The sequence below is a fragment of the Sardina pilchardus genome, chromosome 18 (genome assembly GCF_963854185.1).
Source record: "Sardina pilchardus chromosome 18, fSarPil1.1, whole genome shotgun sequence".
NCBI lineage: Eukaryota > Metazoa > Chordata > Actinopteri > Clupeiformes > Clupeidae > Sardina > Sardina pilchardus.
The window spans coordinates 31,804,099-31,820,201 of record NC_085011.1 but is presented as its reverse complement, the minus strand read 5'-3'; the positions used below and the strand labels follow the sequence as shown (position 1 = coordinate 31,820,201).

General features: G+C 39.6%; 1 protein-coding gene across 4 annotated transcripts in view; it reads left to right on the top strand.

The window, feature by feature from the left end:
• Window positions 1–7,163: 7,163 nt before the first annotated feature.
• Window positions 7,164–16,103, top strand: part of ccdc172 (coiled-coil domain containing 172) — a 68,297-nt gene continuing 59,357 nt past the window's right edge. For all 4 annotated transcript variants that reach the window (XM_062520268.1, XM_062520267.1, XM_062520266.1 and 1 more), the window contains exons 1-2: window positions 7,164–7,410; window positions 8,610–8,695. In XM_062520268.1, the coding sequence (XP_062376252.1) occupies window positions 7,311–7,410; window positions 8,610–8,695 (186 nt within the window). In that variant the 5' untranslated portion in view covers window positions 7,164–7,310. The remainder of the gene's footprint in view (window positions 7,411–8,609; window positions 8,696–16,103) is intronic.

The following is a 16,103-nucleotide window of genomic DNA, read 5'->3' as shown; positions in this document are numbered from 1 at the left end:
CCCTTTGAGCCCTTTATTATTCACTTTAGCAATAGAGCCATTAGCTCTGGTCCTTAAATCAACACCTTCAATACATGGTATACGTAGATGGGGACTGGAAGTTAAATTATCGTTGTATGCTGATGATATGTTGCTTTACATATCAGATCCAATACAATGTATCAATACAATTATTTCAGTGTTACATACTTTTGGTCAGATCTCAGGCTATAAGCTTAACTTCTCAAAAAGTGAATGTTTACCTATAAACAAATTGGCTATGCAAATTCCAGATCATGCGCTGCCATTTCATATTTCTAGATCAGGTTTCAAATATTTGGGTATTAACATCACCCCTGCATTTAAAAACCTCTTTGATGGAAATTTTGCCCCACTCATGTCTAAACTTAAACTAGACTTACAAAAATGGGACATTTTGCATCTTACTTTAGCAGGCAGAGTGAACTGTGTTAAAATGAACGTCCTGCCGAGATTTTTATTTCTGTTTCAATGTATTCCTTTCTTCCTATCAAAATCTTTTTTCTGCCAACTTGATAAAATTATATCTAAATTCATATGGGGTGGTCAGAACCCTAGAATTAGTAAGGATTTCTTACAACGTCCAAGAGCTGGAGGCGGGTTGGCTCTGCCAAACTTTAGAAGCTATTACTGGGCAGCAAATGTCCATAAAATAGCGTACTGGATTCAGTCTCCGGGTATTGACTGGTGTGAAATGGAGGGCATGTCATGCATATCATCATCCCTTCTTGCCTTGGTTTCGTCTAATCTTCCTATGAAGATCTCACAATTTACATCCAACCCTGTGGTTATATCAACTCTCAAAATATGGTCACAATTCAGGAGGCAGAATAACCTGAGGGAGACTCTTCTGACTTATACTCCGCTGTGTAACAATCACAATTTCTTACCAGCCAAATGGGATCACACCTTCGTAGCATGGCATAGAAAGGGGATTATGAGGTTCAAGGATCTTTATGTGGATGGAATCTTCTCTAGTTTCAATGATCTACGTTCCAAATATGACCTCCAACAAAATGACCTGTTTCGCTACTTTCAAGCACGTCAGTTTGTTAAGAGCCATAGCCTGCAGTTTCCTAACCTTCCTAAAGAGTCACTTGTAGATTTAGTTTTGAAAGTACCTTTTTGGTTGAGGGGTTTTACTGCACACTCTTACTCAATGATCATGTCAATGGACAACGCCAAGCTGGATAGGATCAAACTTAAATGGGAGAAAGAACTTGGTACTGAAATCTCTGAAGATACTTGGACTGAAGCTCTGAAAAGAGTGAACAATAGTACCTCCTGTGCAAGACTAAGTCTCATTCAGTTTAAAGTGGTACATCGCTTGCATTGGAGTAGAGCAAAGATTTCTGCATTCTATCCTAATGTGGATAGTAGTTGTGCCAGATGTCATGTTCATGTGGCAGATTTAACCCACATGTTTTGGTCTTGCCATTTGCTAACAGGGTACTGGTCTGAAATATTTGACGTACTCTCTAAAGTCCTTGGGGTTACTTTACAACCATGTGCAATGATCGCATTATTTGGTGTAGTAAATGAGGAAACAAGACTGACAAAGTTACAGCTCAACATCATAGCATTTGTCTCTTTGCTGGCACGAAGGCAAATTCTGTTCCAGTGGAAATCGAGTAATCCACCCACAGCAGCTCAATGGTTGAAAGACGTAATGCTATTCTTGCATTTGGAAAAGATCAAATTTGCGATAAGATGCTCAGACAAATTTCAGTCAGTTTGGGAACCTCTTTTGACGTACTTTAGTAATCTTCAAGAACTTCCCAACACATTGATGGACTAAAGAGTTCAGAGTCTATATAGAGTCTTAAGGCATAATTGGCAGATCATACAGAGCTTTGAAGTCATGTTGTTCCTCATTGAAATCCTATGTCTGTTTTAATTTTCTACAGATGTGTCTATGTATAGACAATTCAGACATCTGTAACTAAACATTTATTTTCCTTTTTTGTTGTTTTGGTCCAGTCGGGGTGGGAGGGTGGATGGGTGGGGGGTGTTCTGTGTGTGCAAAAAAAGAAAGAAAAAGAGGAAAAATCTTTTGTAACTTTGATGACATGTCATTGTAACTACCCATGGTTTTTCTTTCAATAAAAAAATGATTAAAAAAAAAGCCTGAGAGGGCGTAGGTTTGGTCTCAGCTTTGGGGGGGGGGGGGGGGGGGGGGGCACCCAGAAGTGAACTTTTACTGGGAAGACTGTAATTCGTTTTTGTTTTCGTTTAGTTTAAAGTTTAACAATAGCCTCTTGCGTTTATATTACTATACCCGCGTGTAGAGGAATGTGTGCGGACGACAATTATTATGTAGTATCCCAGACCTGCAAACCCCTCAGCGTAAAAAAGGTGACAGTGTCCGACGGGGGGCGGGGGGGGGGGGGGGTGCATATAAAGAAAACTGCTCGTTTTGTTATGTATTACTATATTATTATATATCACACATATACATGTATGATGTATGTAAACACAAGCACACACACACACACACACACACACACACAGGGGAGAGTATTTGAACCCATGCTTGACTAAAAAGAGGAATAGAAAATAATCTTCATGCCTTAATTTAAAAAAAAAATAGTAAAAATCAAGGATTTTCTTCAAAAAATGAAGAATGTATCGTAAATAAATACATGTTCTTACTTTAATACAGGGGGCATACAGTAAGTAGGCCTGTTTTGACCCCTATGTCAATTCCCATAGGTGCAGGAGTTTTTTTTTTACATGCTTATGTTTTTATCTTTAAAGGCCAGCTATTTCATGGATCCAGGATACTATGCATCCTGATAAAGTTCCCTTGGCCTTAGGAATTAAAATAGCCCCACATCATCATATACTCTTCTTCACCATAGCTAGATATTGCATGGTGTTTTTTCCAGTTAGCCTTTAGTCATTAGTCATTAAGTAATTTAGTCATTAATCATTAGTCTGTTTGATGCTCATTGAGCTCAATGCAAATCAATGCACGTCCTGCGTCCTACAGAGGGTGCATTAAACGTTATTTGCACACCTATGACCTTGATCCAAATTGTTGGCCGTATCACACTGGAATAGCCTATTAATTTGGCAAACTCATTGTGAAGTTTAAATGAACGGTCACGTTGCATCCAAGCTGTAGACGTTCAGAACATACTGTAACATTGTCGCACATGGCGGTGGTTGATTTTAGCTAGTTGGATAGGGCAATTAAAATAGCGATGTTTCAAAGCTAATGGTTCATAGAAAAGAGATAGAACTGACTGGCTTTTGGCCATAGCAATCATCCATTTAGAACTAGCAACGGCAGTTTGTATTGCAAGTTTAGAAATTAGTTGATATGTGGTGGAAAGAAGTAGCCTAGTTCTACTAACAAGACAACATATTTTTAGCGATTTAAACCAAAGATTGTTACACCGTCTCTGTCACGTTTACATCATAACAGGAAATTAACACAAAACAAATGGTAACAGTGGAATAAGTGGGATAATGGACTCCACGGCGTTCGGTCCAAGAAATAAATGCACTTAGAAGGGGCCGGCTACGTTCATATTTGTGGACCGAACGCGGTGTCGTCCCTGACAAAAATGACGCGCGGTAGCAGGGATGAAGAAAGTGCTAAGACTCCGATTGGCCCAGAGAAGTGTCAATTACAAGAATTAGCCAATAATGTTTCGCAATTCTAGCCCGCATTACATACAGATGAGCAGCCTTCACCCCAGCGAACCCCCCCCCCCCCCAAATAAAAACTCTCCGGTTCTGCGCGATTCACATGAATGACCCAATTTACCAAGAAAACGGCGATTGTCGCCGAAAAGCGACAAGTTTGCAGGTCTGGTATCCACTGTTTAACCACTAGATGGCAATGTTGTTTCTCAGATAACAGAAGCTACGCATATCTTAGATTTGCCCAGATTATATAGCCTGTTATTTAAGTAACTGTGTATGGGTATGAACCATAGTTTAGGAATAATGTCTATGCATTTATGAGATATAATACATATATACCTGAGACTGTGTAATGCTGAACAAACAACATTTTATTAACATAAATTATTATGGACATTATACTAGCAAAAAGTACTGCCACAGGGAATTCACTTTCAGAACTTGTAGGCCAGTCAATCTATCTCAAAAAAGGGCCAAAACTTAAACTGATTGCAATAGTAATGGTTCATACTTTTTATTGATCCTTAAACCCTCCTGCATCACATATTAAAAATCTACCCATTTATATTTAGTGGAACATACTTTTATTCAAGGTCAAAGGTAGCAATTTCCAATGCATTTTGCCATTGGGATTTACTACAGGTGAAATGGGTAAAATTTTAAACTATAGATATCAAATTGAAAATTTCACAGTTGTTTACTCACATTAAGGCAAATATTTTTTTGTATTGCAAGTTTTCTGAAATGTGATGTTTAGATATGCAAATGAGACCAGTTTTACCTAAATATGCAATAATTTGCATATATATTTCTAGAAAACTAAATCTGAACAATAGGTACAGTCAGCTTCAAAATAATTGCTGCATTTTGCTTCTATATTGAATACCAAAAGCCTATGCAAAGGGAATATTAGATATTACTTCATTTCACCTCAGAAATGAGGAAATCAAGTCAAGTCAAAATCAATGCGTTTCAATGGAAGTACATTATAGAACAAATGATTGTCAATAATATGGTATGATGGAAGTATCTCAATGCATGCCAAGACACATAAGGAAGATATTGACCTTTAGACAACATATCAAGTGAGTTGGCATGCACTGAGATACTTCCATCATACCATATCATTGACAATCATTTGTTCTATAATGTACTTCCATTGAAATGCATTGATTTTGACTTGACTTGATTTCCTCATTTCTGAGGTGATATGAAGTAATATCTAATATTCCCTTTGCATAGGCTTTTGGTATCCAATATAGAAGCAAAATGCAGCAATTATTTTGAAGCTGACTGTACCTATTGTTCAGATTTAGTTTTCTAGAAATATATGCAAATTATTGCATATTTAGGTAAAACTGGTCTCATTTGCATATCTAAACATCACATTTCAGAAAACTTGCAATACAAAAAATCTTTGCCTTAATGTGAGTAAACAACTGTGAAAGTTTCAATTTGATATCTGTAGTTTAACATTTTACCCATTTCACCAGTAGTAAATCCCAATGGCAAAATGCATTGGAAATTGCTACCTTTGACCTTGAAAAAAAGTATGTTCCACTAAATATAAATGGGTAGATTTTTTATATGTTAATAAGATATACCTAGGGATCACAAAAAACTTTGAATGATTACTATTGCAATTAGTTATGGGTCAAACGCTAGATTGACTGGCCTATTGTCTAGCAATGCAATGACAGTTCGTCATTAAACTGTGAATTCGGTGGTCTCCCTTTTATTTCTCTGCATTGTATGGGCTACACACTAATACATTACAGAATTAATATAGAAACGAAAATGTCTCAGATCCACTGTTTATTGTGACTGTAGGATTATAACTTAAGGTAGGCTAATTAAGCCTACTTGGTGACTTGGTAAGGAAACGTTGGCATTCTATCAAGATAGATAGAGCAACTTCTATGCCACTATCCGTGCTGCACACCCCTAATCAATGCTCCTAACCTTGGTTGAAATATTACAGACGCTAGGTTTATCTGTAACAATATCCTGGGTAACATATAGCCTACTATCACTAGCAGTGTTGGGAAGGTTACTTTAGAAATGTAATGTGTTACAGTTACAAGTTACTCTGTTTAAAATGTAATAGTAGTGTAACTATTTGAATTACATTTTCTGAGTAACGTAACTAATTACTTTTGATTACTTTTTGATTACTTTTCTGATTTTTGAATGATATATATAGTGCCCAAATCCATGCGAAGATTTCGGCCTTGGTCTACAGGCTGCCGAGCAGTTCTGTACAAGCGCACAACGCAGCAAGGGCATTCAATACATGAATTAGCATCACATTTTTTGTGAGGATAATATAATGATAATCATAACACGTTTACAGGCAGGCATGTAGGCCTACGCTGATAGCGCTGTAGACGTGATAGAGCCTATCAGAAGGTCCCGTATCAAACTATGGCTGTGGAGGGAAACAGTTCTTTTTACATACAATATTCTTTGCAAAGTTTTGCTGACAATATTGAGATGTAATTCAAATTGTAATTTTGAAAAATTTCAAAAGTACCTGTAATTGAATTACAATCTTTTCTACAGTAACTGTAATATATTACTGTTACATTTATTTTGTAATTAAATTACGTAACTCAATTACATGTAATGCGTTACTCCCCAACACTGATCACTAGTTAATAATATTTTCCACGGTACAATCTAAATTTGAAAGTCTGGTCACTATAACGTTACCACTGCTAGTTTGTGTGGCTAGTTATTTGCTTTGTGAAAAAGCATTAGCCTATGTCCCATTTGTATGTGCAAGCTTTGTATGTTCCCTCTTGGGTGGCAGAGATGATCTACAAACAAAGTACAAAAAGGGGCAAACATACGTGCTGAAGAGCAAAGGGAATGTTAAAATGTTTTACTCTGGCCTTTTATGGGGTATGTATTGGCAGACAGCCTCGGTAACTTACCGTTATCGTCGACACCTGCACGCACGTCTGTCTGCCAGTCAGACTCTGCCACAGATCCGCTTTTACCCTCTCTGACTCTGCTAATCTGCTTTGACACTCTCGCGTCCCGTGCGTGTAGCGCTTTCAGCCAATCAAATCACGGCGTGCCTTGTAGGCCTACTGTCGTGCTGGGCTGCCCGTCGGAACGCAGAAATAAGTTCGCGGAAATATTGGGGGGGACAATTTTGTCATCTTAAAATATTGAATGGGACTAGTCCCATGCGTCCCCCCCCCTAAACCTACGCCAGTGATCTATGTGCTTGATTTTATACCTGTTCAGGGACCTGTTGAAAGGGACCGGATGTAACGGATGAATAGGAAACAACGTGCTGCTAAACGTACAGCGACTAAAATAAGGCTAACGTCAGTGCACTATTGTTATGCCTCACATTACTTACTTGAAAATATTCTTCCATTTTTTTCGGCAGTCAGATCGTTCTCACGTAAAGTGCACGCCAATTCCGTTTTTGGATTTCCCATCGTAGAACGGAAATCGAATGGCGACATGCAGGGTGTGCGTCGCAACGTAACGCACACGGACCGACCGACCCCTTGTCGACCATTCACACGACGTATCACGCGCAGACTTCCTAGTCCCACATTACTCAGTCATCTTGCTTTACAGGCAGGTTGGGACGAGTTTAACGTTACTTGCGTCTTCACATGACTCAGTATTTTACAAATATGAGCTTGGACACACTATTTAGGCAAATTATTTTAACAGAGCTGCATGTATCAGTGAACTGCCGCCAGCTACTAGAAGGTAAGTTGCTAGCTGGTTATAACAGCTTAGGTTAGCTAAGTTAGCTTTGTACCCTGCTTGGCTAATGTTAAATTCAGTTCACGTTAGCCACCACAAACAAAATAAAGTGCTACATATCGATGTATTTTAAAATGTTGTCTTAAAAAGCATATCATTTATTGGGGTTTCTGCAAAAGTAGCATTTTTAACAATTGTTGTAGACTATCTATCTAGCCTATCTATCTATCTATCTATCTATCTATCTATCTATCTATATATCTATCTCTTTAGGCCTATCTATGTCATGCATCAGTTAGGAGCCATAGTCAATGAAAAATACATGCTAATATTTTTAGTGTGTCACAATTGTTTTGATATTGATAATAAATCAAGAATGTTGATAATTCTTGATGCTAGCCCCCCACCATACCAGTGGAGATCAAATACATTACAATTGCATTACAATTGCATCTCATCGCCCCTACTGGTTGTGTTCCTAGTGTTGTGGATGGGATTTTTTTTTTAGAAAAAACATATTTCTAAAAAAAATTGGTCCAAATCGGGAACTTCGTTAAATGCCTTCCATATGAAATGCATTGGGGTCACTTCTATAGCGTCTTCTGATCGTACTTTATTTTCAGGACCAGTATGAATTGTTTGAGGTTTTTTTTGTAACATGGTGATAACGAACTACAGTTGCTTGTGAGTGATGTCACCGATTTGGCACGCCTCAACTATGATCAAAATGGCAATTTGCGTAAATGGGTTAGGAATATATTTGGTAAAGATATTTTTGTAATGACAGAGTGATGTAAACAGTGTGGTGTTAACATTTTAACATTTAAAATTAGTGTTAACATACAGTATGTTAACATTTTTACTTCAGACATTGCTTGAGCAGCTACACCTCTAATCCCTGCCAAATCCAGCTCTCCACTGTGGTCAAATGAGTTCAAGTTCAAGTTCAAGTTCAAGTTTATTATAGCCATTTCAACAGTATGAAATACAATTGATGTGGTGGTGAAATGAGGTGGTGACACATAGCCTACTTCCATTATGATGTCTCTAGCACGAATGATAAGCTAACATGGATGATACCCACACTAGCACTCAAATGGCAGAAGAAGAGAGATGCCGTGCTTACCTTATTTGACCTGATAGCACACCCACAACCTTCTATATTGCGTTTATAGACTGCTGTATATTCACTCTTCCAACAGCAAAAAGTGCCATTGCAACATATTCTGAACAGGTTAAAACACACAGAGAGCAACTGAAATGCCTTGAGGATGAACTACATCAGGAGGTAAGATTAGAAGGAATTGGCATTTTCAAATAATTCATATTGTATCCTTGACTCTTCAAGAATTGTACTGTATGGTGTAAACTAATGATTTTACATTTTTTTGACTGACTTGATGATTACTGTCAAAATAGCCTCATTTGCGATATCCCTTCAGAGTACAGTTTAACATGTAATGTGAACACTGTTCAGACATTATTGGTTGGTTACGCAAATTACCACTAATGATGATAATAGTAGATTATATTCTCAAGAGAAATGGCCTTAGTAAAAATAGTTCATGATCTCAGACTTGCTACTGACAAAGTCTCAAACCTTATTCTTCTAGATTTGAGTGCAGCATTGAATCATAACGTTTTAATTCACCACCTTGCATAGTAGGTTGGTCTCTAATAATGTTTTAAACTGGTTTCAAACCTACATTACTGGCAGAGATTTTTATGTCAAACTAGGGAATTATGATCTGTAGAATGTGACTTACCTACGGTGTGGCCCAAGTCTTGGTCCTCTGCATTTTTATGTGTTTTGTATTTTACAGTGCAACCAGAAAGTATTCAGCCCCCTTTACATTTTCCACGTTGTTGTGTTTCAGACTAATCTTAAAATGGATTCAATATTTTTTTTCTCTCATCAGTCTACACACAATACTCTAACACTCCACAATAAAAACAGGTGTTTGGAGTGTTTTGTGAATTTATAAAGTATGAAAGGCTGAAATATATCATCAGGGCCTGAATTTGTGCGCGGGATTGCGGGTATCCCGCATATTTTTTTCATTTCCCGCACCTTAATGATTCTAATGCAGGAGATTCCTGCATACATACAGATGGTACGGGTTGAGAATGCTCCTTTCTTTCCCGCACATCGGGACTCCCGAAGCATCGGGACTTTAATTAAAACTGCAACCGCAAGGGGGCAACATAAGACCGCCTTCATAAAATGAAGGTTCGGCTCATACCGGAAAACACGGAAAAACCCGAAGACACCGCGCTGGCGACAAGCGGAGAACAGAGACATCACGCTCGGCATGTCAGATTGCAGTTTCAGAGTTTTCGAATGTTTTACAGCGTACCGCACAGCTGGCTCTCTCACTCGACGTAGCCTATAACTCAGTCAGTCCAGCAGAGATGCCAGAGCAACGTTTTGGTCAATGGAGAGGGAGAGAAATGCTCCGCATATCCGTCTCATTTAATCATTAAAATGAAGGTGATGACTGGCGAAATTATAATCAAACGACGTTTCAATAAACCATTGTTGAAGTTAATGAAAATGGTTTTAGAAGCCTTCAATTCAACCTGAAAGACTCGATATAGGCAACCTTAGATTAATTCATTAATTCATTACGGTTACAAGACCGCATTTCCGTGAATAGGCTATTATTGTCAAGGCGAAGACGAAAGAGATGGACAAGATAGACATTTAGGCTACATTTATGCAAGGAATACTTAGAAATGTGTAGGCCTATAGGCTATTTTAAAACGGAGGCATGTTCATTTTAACCGGCGACGCTGGGTAGCTTACCCAGCACTTTATCACAGACTACCGTGGGCTACTGTGCGTCAATATAACAGCATTTTATCATGTGGTGAATTAATGACTAACGTCAGTTTAACATGTCAGAACTTTTGATCGGCGTTTCAAGTGCATGCCGCGAATAAATGAACTCGACTGACTGAATCCTTTATATTTGTTGGCTGAGTGCGAAGAGATTGACACTCGAACTGTGGCGTAAATGGTTGAGGCATCTAAATCATACGTCAGCGACCGGGGTTCAAAACTCACTCTACGAACCTCCGGAACCCATTAAGACAAGAGGCTTTATTTTATTAAAACGTTTTGCGATTTTTTTATGATTGCGATTTCTGCTGAAAAGAAAAGTTAATATGTGAATTCATGGTTCAGCGCACACACACACACACACACACACACACACACACACACACACACACATTTTACATTTACATAATAGGACTCGGGCACACGCCTTGCATTATAGGAATATCGCCGCCATTTGGTAGCGCACTGAACGTAATATCCATTCATTTAGATGCACAAGACAAGAAGCAGAAATATAGTAGCGATTTATTCTTTTCCTCGTGCGATCGTGGGTTGCACTGTTACACCCCACTACACAGCAACATACTACCAAGAAGGCAAAAACTAAGTAACAGGAACACACTAAAAGGCGGGAGTAAATCCATAGTATTCCATAGTAAACTAAGGAGTGAAGCTGCCAATGTGGCTGTGCCCGCGAAGTTTTGATGTCATGATCCCGAGCCCTAGTGTCAGGAAGTGTCTGTCTAGAGAGAGGGGGAAGGGAGGCAATCGTCCTCAATGCCGTATAGGTAGGCTATAATGTCTAGTGAACTGGTCAGACAAGTGTGGGGGAGGGGGAATGATCGCACAAGACAATTGCTCTTCATGAAATGGGTAGTCTCACAGACGTTTGTCGATGTTTAAAGCCTACTACATCACTTGCGAAATCGTGAAAAGACGTGGCACATAGAATTATTAGGCTACTGGATTTAATATAGCAAGCATAGACTTTGTTCATCCTATATTAGCCTATATTAAAATGTAATGTGCTGCGGGGAAGCATTGGGGAAGTCAGTTTAAGTTGTCCTGTAACAATGTGCCTCTTATTATAATAAAGAGTATGCAGCCACTACGCACATAATAGCCTAGGTTACATGCGAGCAACCCCATGCAAAAGAAGGCCTTAAGTTAACGGACTGAAGGCCTGTTTACATTTCAAACATGCATTAAATCTAATAAACGAAAAACACAAATATCATGTATTGTGTCATAAACAGTTAATGACTTCGTGGCCACTATGCGCAACTGCATCGCGCAGTGAGCTGAAGGATAGGAGGACCGACACTTATTAACACAAAGCTTTGTAAAGCACTAACAACCACCCCTCAAAGTTCATTGTCCATAAGTCCAAACAATAAGTATAAAAATCCGACAATCCAAAACGATAACGAGATCTCCCAGAAACGAAAAACAAGTTGGTTGAGTAGCCTAGTCCTTGCAACAATCTCAGCTTTTGCGTTTGTTAGATAAAAGGCATTCTGTCCTGCTGTATTCCAATGAGAAAAAATCATCCACAAGGTAGGCTAAGGGTCACGGTAATGCAGCATGCAGGAATCTATATACGCACAAAACGAATGAATGGGTTATATCGGCCAAAACGAATGAATGGGTTGGGAGAGTCGTCTGGCTGTGTCAGCAGACTGCAGTCGGTCTCGAGGGGTTAAATAGCGCACGTACTTGAATTTTAATCTGAAGAAGACCACACGGTCGAAACGTCATTCCTTTGTGATAAAGAAAATAAAATAAAATCAAAAAAGAAGGATTTCAAGTGTGCGAACCTTTTTCCATTTTTTTATGATTTAGCCTAGTCTTGTTCTGCACCTTGACCGGGGATGTGCACAAACGTTTTTACTACACTTGAAATTTAAACCAACTCTTCTCTAGCCTATATCCTATAGCCATACTTTAATAATCAGATGTTATGCTCATTTTTGTAGGCTACACCTCACCGGCAAGCACGCACGCAAATGCTGCTTTTGCACATCTACAATATTGGCCAGGCTATATAGAATAGGCTTTTAGGACTGTATTTTGCCTTCGTGCAACTTTAGTTGTGCTCAATCTCAATTATTGTCAGTAAGGATAGGTCATATTACCAAATGGCGAACCTCGAAAATTATTTAGGATATAGAGCCGTGTCCATTACGCATGCAGTTATTTGTTAGGCTATTGTTTTATTTGAGTGTTTTTGTCTATCATGGCAAACATAGTTGAAACGTTCGCTCTAAACATAGCTGCTTACAGCCATGCATAGTAAGCCTAATGATAGCCTAATAGTTATGACATTAATAGCCTATTAATGACCTCATGTCGGAATGGCACGTTGTTTGAAAAAAAAAAAGTTAAATAGGCCTAGGCCTACCGCCGAGTGGGGATATGTCGGAATGAACAGCGGATACCAGCTGGGTTGTAAAACATTACTGTATTCGTTGATCTTATCGATGCAGTCCTTGCGGCCACTTCTCCCCATCGTAGGAAACTTTCTGTTTAGTGTTGACACGTTGTGTGGCAGTGCTTGCTTGCCCTTCGATCCATCCCAGTTGGTGGTTTTGCACCTGTCCCTGAGTTATAGTCTATATGAGTAAGCGCTTATGCTCTAACCGCATAATAAAAGAAGCACCTGCAGCAGTGCTTATGGCAAGGCTATTAACACCTGTCACTGAGCTATGGACAAGCAGTTATGCTCGAAAATTGGCAAGCATTTCCGCAGCAACGTTTGCTTTCTTTTTCTGTCGGTCCGCTTGGTCAATTGCGCAGCAAATTATCAGATCACCGGACCTAATTTCACTCCATGTCTCGCGGACCAGCAGCAGTCTCCACGTTTCGCGGCCCATAGTTTGAGAAACGCTGCATTAAAGTGTCATTAGGTTGTAGGCTACATGTTTAGTGATTTCTTTGTGTGTTTTTCAATGTAGTGTGTGTGCATTGAGTAGTTCCTTAAAATACGGAACAAAGAGCGTCCCGTATCTGTTCAATACGGAAGAAGACTAACTATTACTTATATATTTCTTATAACGAAACGCAAAGAAAAAATACGAGGACTGACCATCTCGTTTCTCCGCGTTTCCCCCAATACCATGGCGACAAAGAGAAATAAATATGATTTGACATTTAAGCTGATTGCTGACAAATTTGCCACACAATTCGGGAGAAGCAGCGGACAGGAGCGCCACCACAAGCAAGCACTTCTAGCCCAAATTAACATGGCAACGTTGCCTATGACTAAAGTGTCTAAGTAGGCTAGTCCTACTAATATTACATTTGATTGGTAGCATGTTTGTAGCGCGCCAGTTTACCCATCCCCTACATCAAAACAGCTTAGAATCAATCAAAGAATCAGCTGTGTCGGCGTTAGGCTGTAGGCGATTTTCTATAACCATTTTCATTCATTTCAACAATGGTTCATTGAAACGTCGTTTGAATAATTTCGCCAGTCATCACCTTCATTGTAATGATTAAATGAGATTAAGGAGTCGACTATTGACGGATATGCGATCTTCATCATTTTGAAATGCGGGATGAAACTTTCTGCCACCTGGTGGTTGTTTGGGTACATTGCCTTAGCCTCGAAAAAATCGGCTTGACGGCCTGCGGGATCTCTTCGGGAGTCCCGCGGGAGAAGGTGCATTCTCAACCCGTACCCACTGTAAGTTCCCATAATAAACTCTCCAGACCCCCGCGGCTCGTGAATATCATTGAAGTGAATGGCCAAAGGGAGGAAGATCCTCCGCGGAAGTGCCTCCGTCAATGAACCAATCAGTGGAGCTGATTGTACTGCTAATATCCAATCAGAAATGCAGGTTAACTGTACATATCAGAAGTTGTCATGCCGCAGGAAAGTCGAGCATGTGGATCGAAAATTAACTTAATAATTTCAGTTGCTTAGTTGTTAATAAATCAAACGTTTTATTGAGCATCCAACTTCTTGTCACTCACTGGACTTACAAACAGGGTCAGAACAGCAGAAAGACGTATACGAAACTCCTATGGTAGCAGGCAGCTAGCTAGGGTAAGTCTGTCAGTTAACTTATGCTGCGTTCAATGGCAATGGGACGTGGGACTTATCCTACCAACTGTTCTGGAGCCGGAAAAGCACTGCTATCGCTATGTAGGGTAACTGGGTATAATTTTACCCATATATTTTAATTCTAACAGGTAATAATTTCACGCCATAATGAAAAAACAAGTTGTGTTAAAATGTCAGTGTCTAAAACAGCCCAATACGTAGAGAAATAACGTGTATAGTGTATTCGTTGAAGTTTTATCTCTCACCATGAGTGACTCCATGGGCGTCGCCATTAACCTCCGATTTAATTTGGTGAGGTCGGGGTAGGTCGAGCTCCCCCGACTTCGCCAGTTGGAGGTTCCACTTCGACAGGCATTTCAGTGCACTTTTCTTAGTTGGAGGAAGGGTAAGTCCCACTTTCCATATGCCGTTGAACGCAACATAAGCAAAGGAGAAAGCAATGAAACTATATGTTGCCTCGTACCTAGCAAATGAACGAATGTCTGAACGAAGACATTTCTGTAACTATTTAGGTCTAATTTAGTTGAAAACGAATTTAAGTAATTTTAACAAGATTAACTAGCAAGGTTTGAATTGTAACTAGCTGAACGTCATGTTGCTGTTTTGCACACTATCAAGCTTTCATGAAAACGTGGGCCTCCATACTGTATTAGGGGATGTTGTCTTTTATTTTTTAGACGAGCCTACATGTCATGTCTCTGTCTGTTATTGTTTTGGGTTAGATCGTGATTGTACAACTGGTTTGGGGGCATCAAAGTAGAGCCTGAATCCTTTGCTTTAGAAGTTTGACACTTCTACCCAGCTGCTAACAAACAGCTTAAAACTTTCTACTCAGAAACTCTAGGACCCATATCAAAATAAAAGTCCTAGCACATTTTCAGTGTATGCATTATGTCTTGCAGTAGAGGGGTATAAAACAGCACAGGATACTAAAAGTATACTAACAAGCTGGGGTATAAATAATTGTATTTATTAATTCCAGTTTACTTACTTTTTGGCATTAAATAGCCTAGAAATCTAGACGCCCCTAGCGGCAGCAAATGTAATTTGGCTGGCGGGGCAGTCTAGGCACAATCCATTGAGCCAGGGAGCTGAGAACCCGAAGCACCAGCGATCCAATCACAGCGTGTATAGAGTCGGTGGGTTGGCTTAACATAATGGTGACTGACATGCGACCAGAAGTTGCGACGGTAACGCATCCTGTTATTTGAAAACAAGAAGATGATTCGTTTAGCGTTATCCTATTGCGTGGAGAGGGAAGGTTACGCATCCTGCTACTTGAAAACAAGAAGATGATTCGTTTAGCGTTATCCTATTGCGGGGAGGGAATTTGAAAGACAACTGTTTATCCCACCCCTCCAATTGAGACCTGTCTACGGTGAGTGTCCAGACCCTTCATCTTGATGTGGGTCTGGCTCGTCAGGCTAGCATTAAATCACATCCATAACCATAATTTGGGCTTAACAACTTCCCTCTCTGAAAGACCACCCCCCGCGCGCACACCTTCCTCCGGTAATTCTAAAACCACCAGCCGCCACTGATTTTAGCCTACAAGTAGCGTTCCCCGCAAACTGTAGAATTCTCCCTCCCAAACTTTATAAATCCCCCCCATTGGAGTCACTGAGGGGGGGAATTCCCCCCGTTGTGAAAGTCAGGCCCTGATATCATTTACATAAGTATTCAGACCCTTTGTTATTTCTCTTTCCAATTGAGCTCTGGAGCATCCTACTTCTATCAATGGTACTTCAGTAAAGTTACCCAGATAGATCATTTCCTTTAACCTGAAGA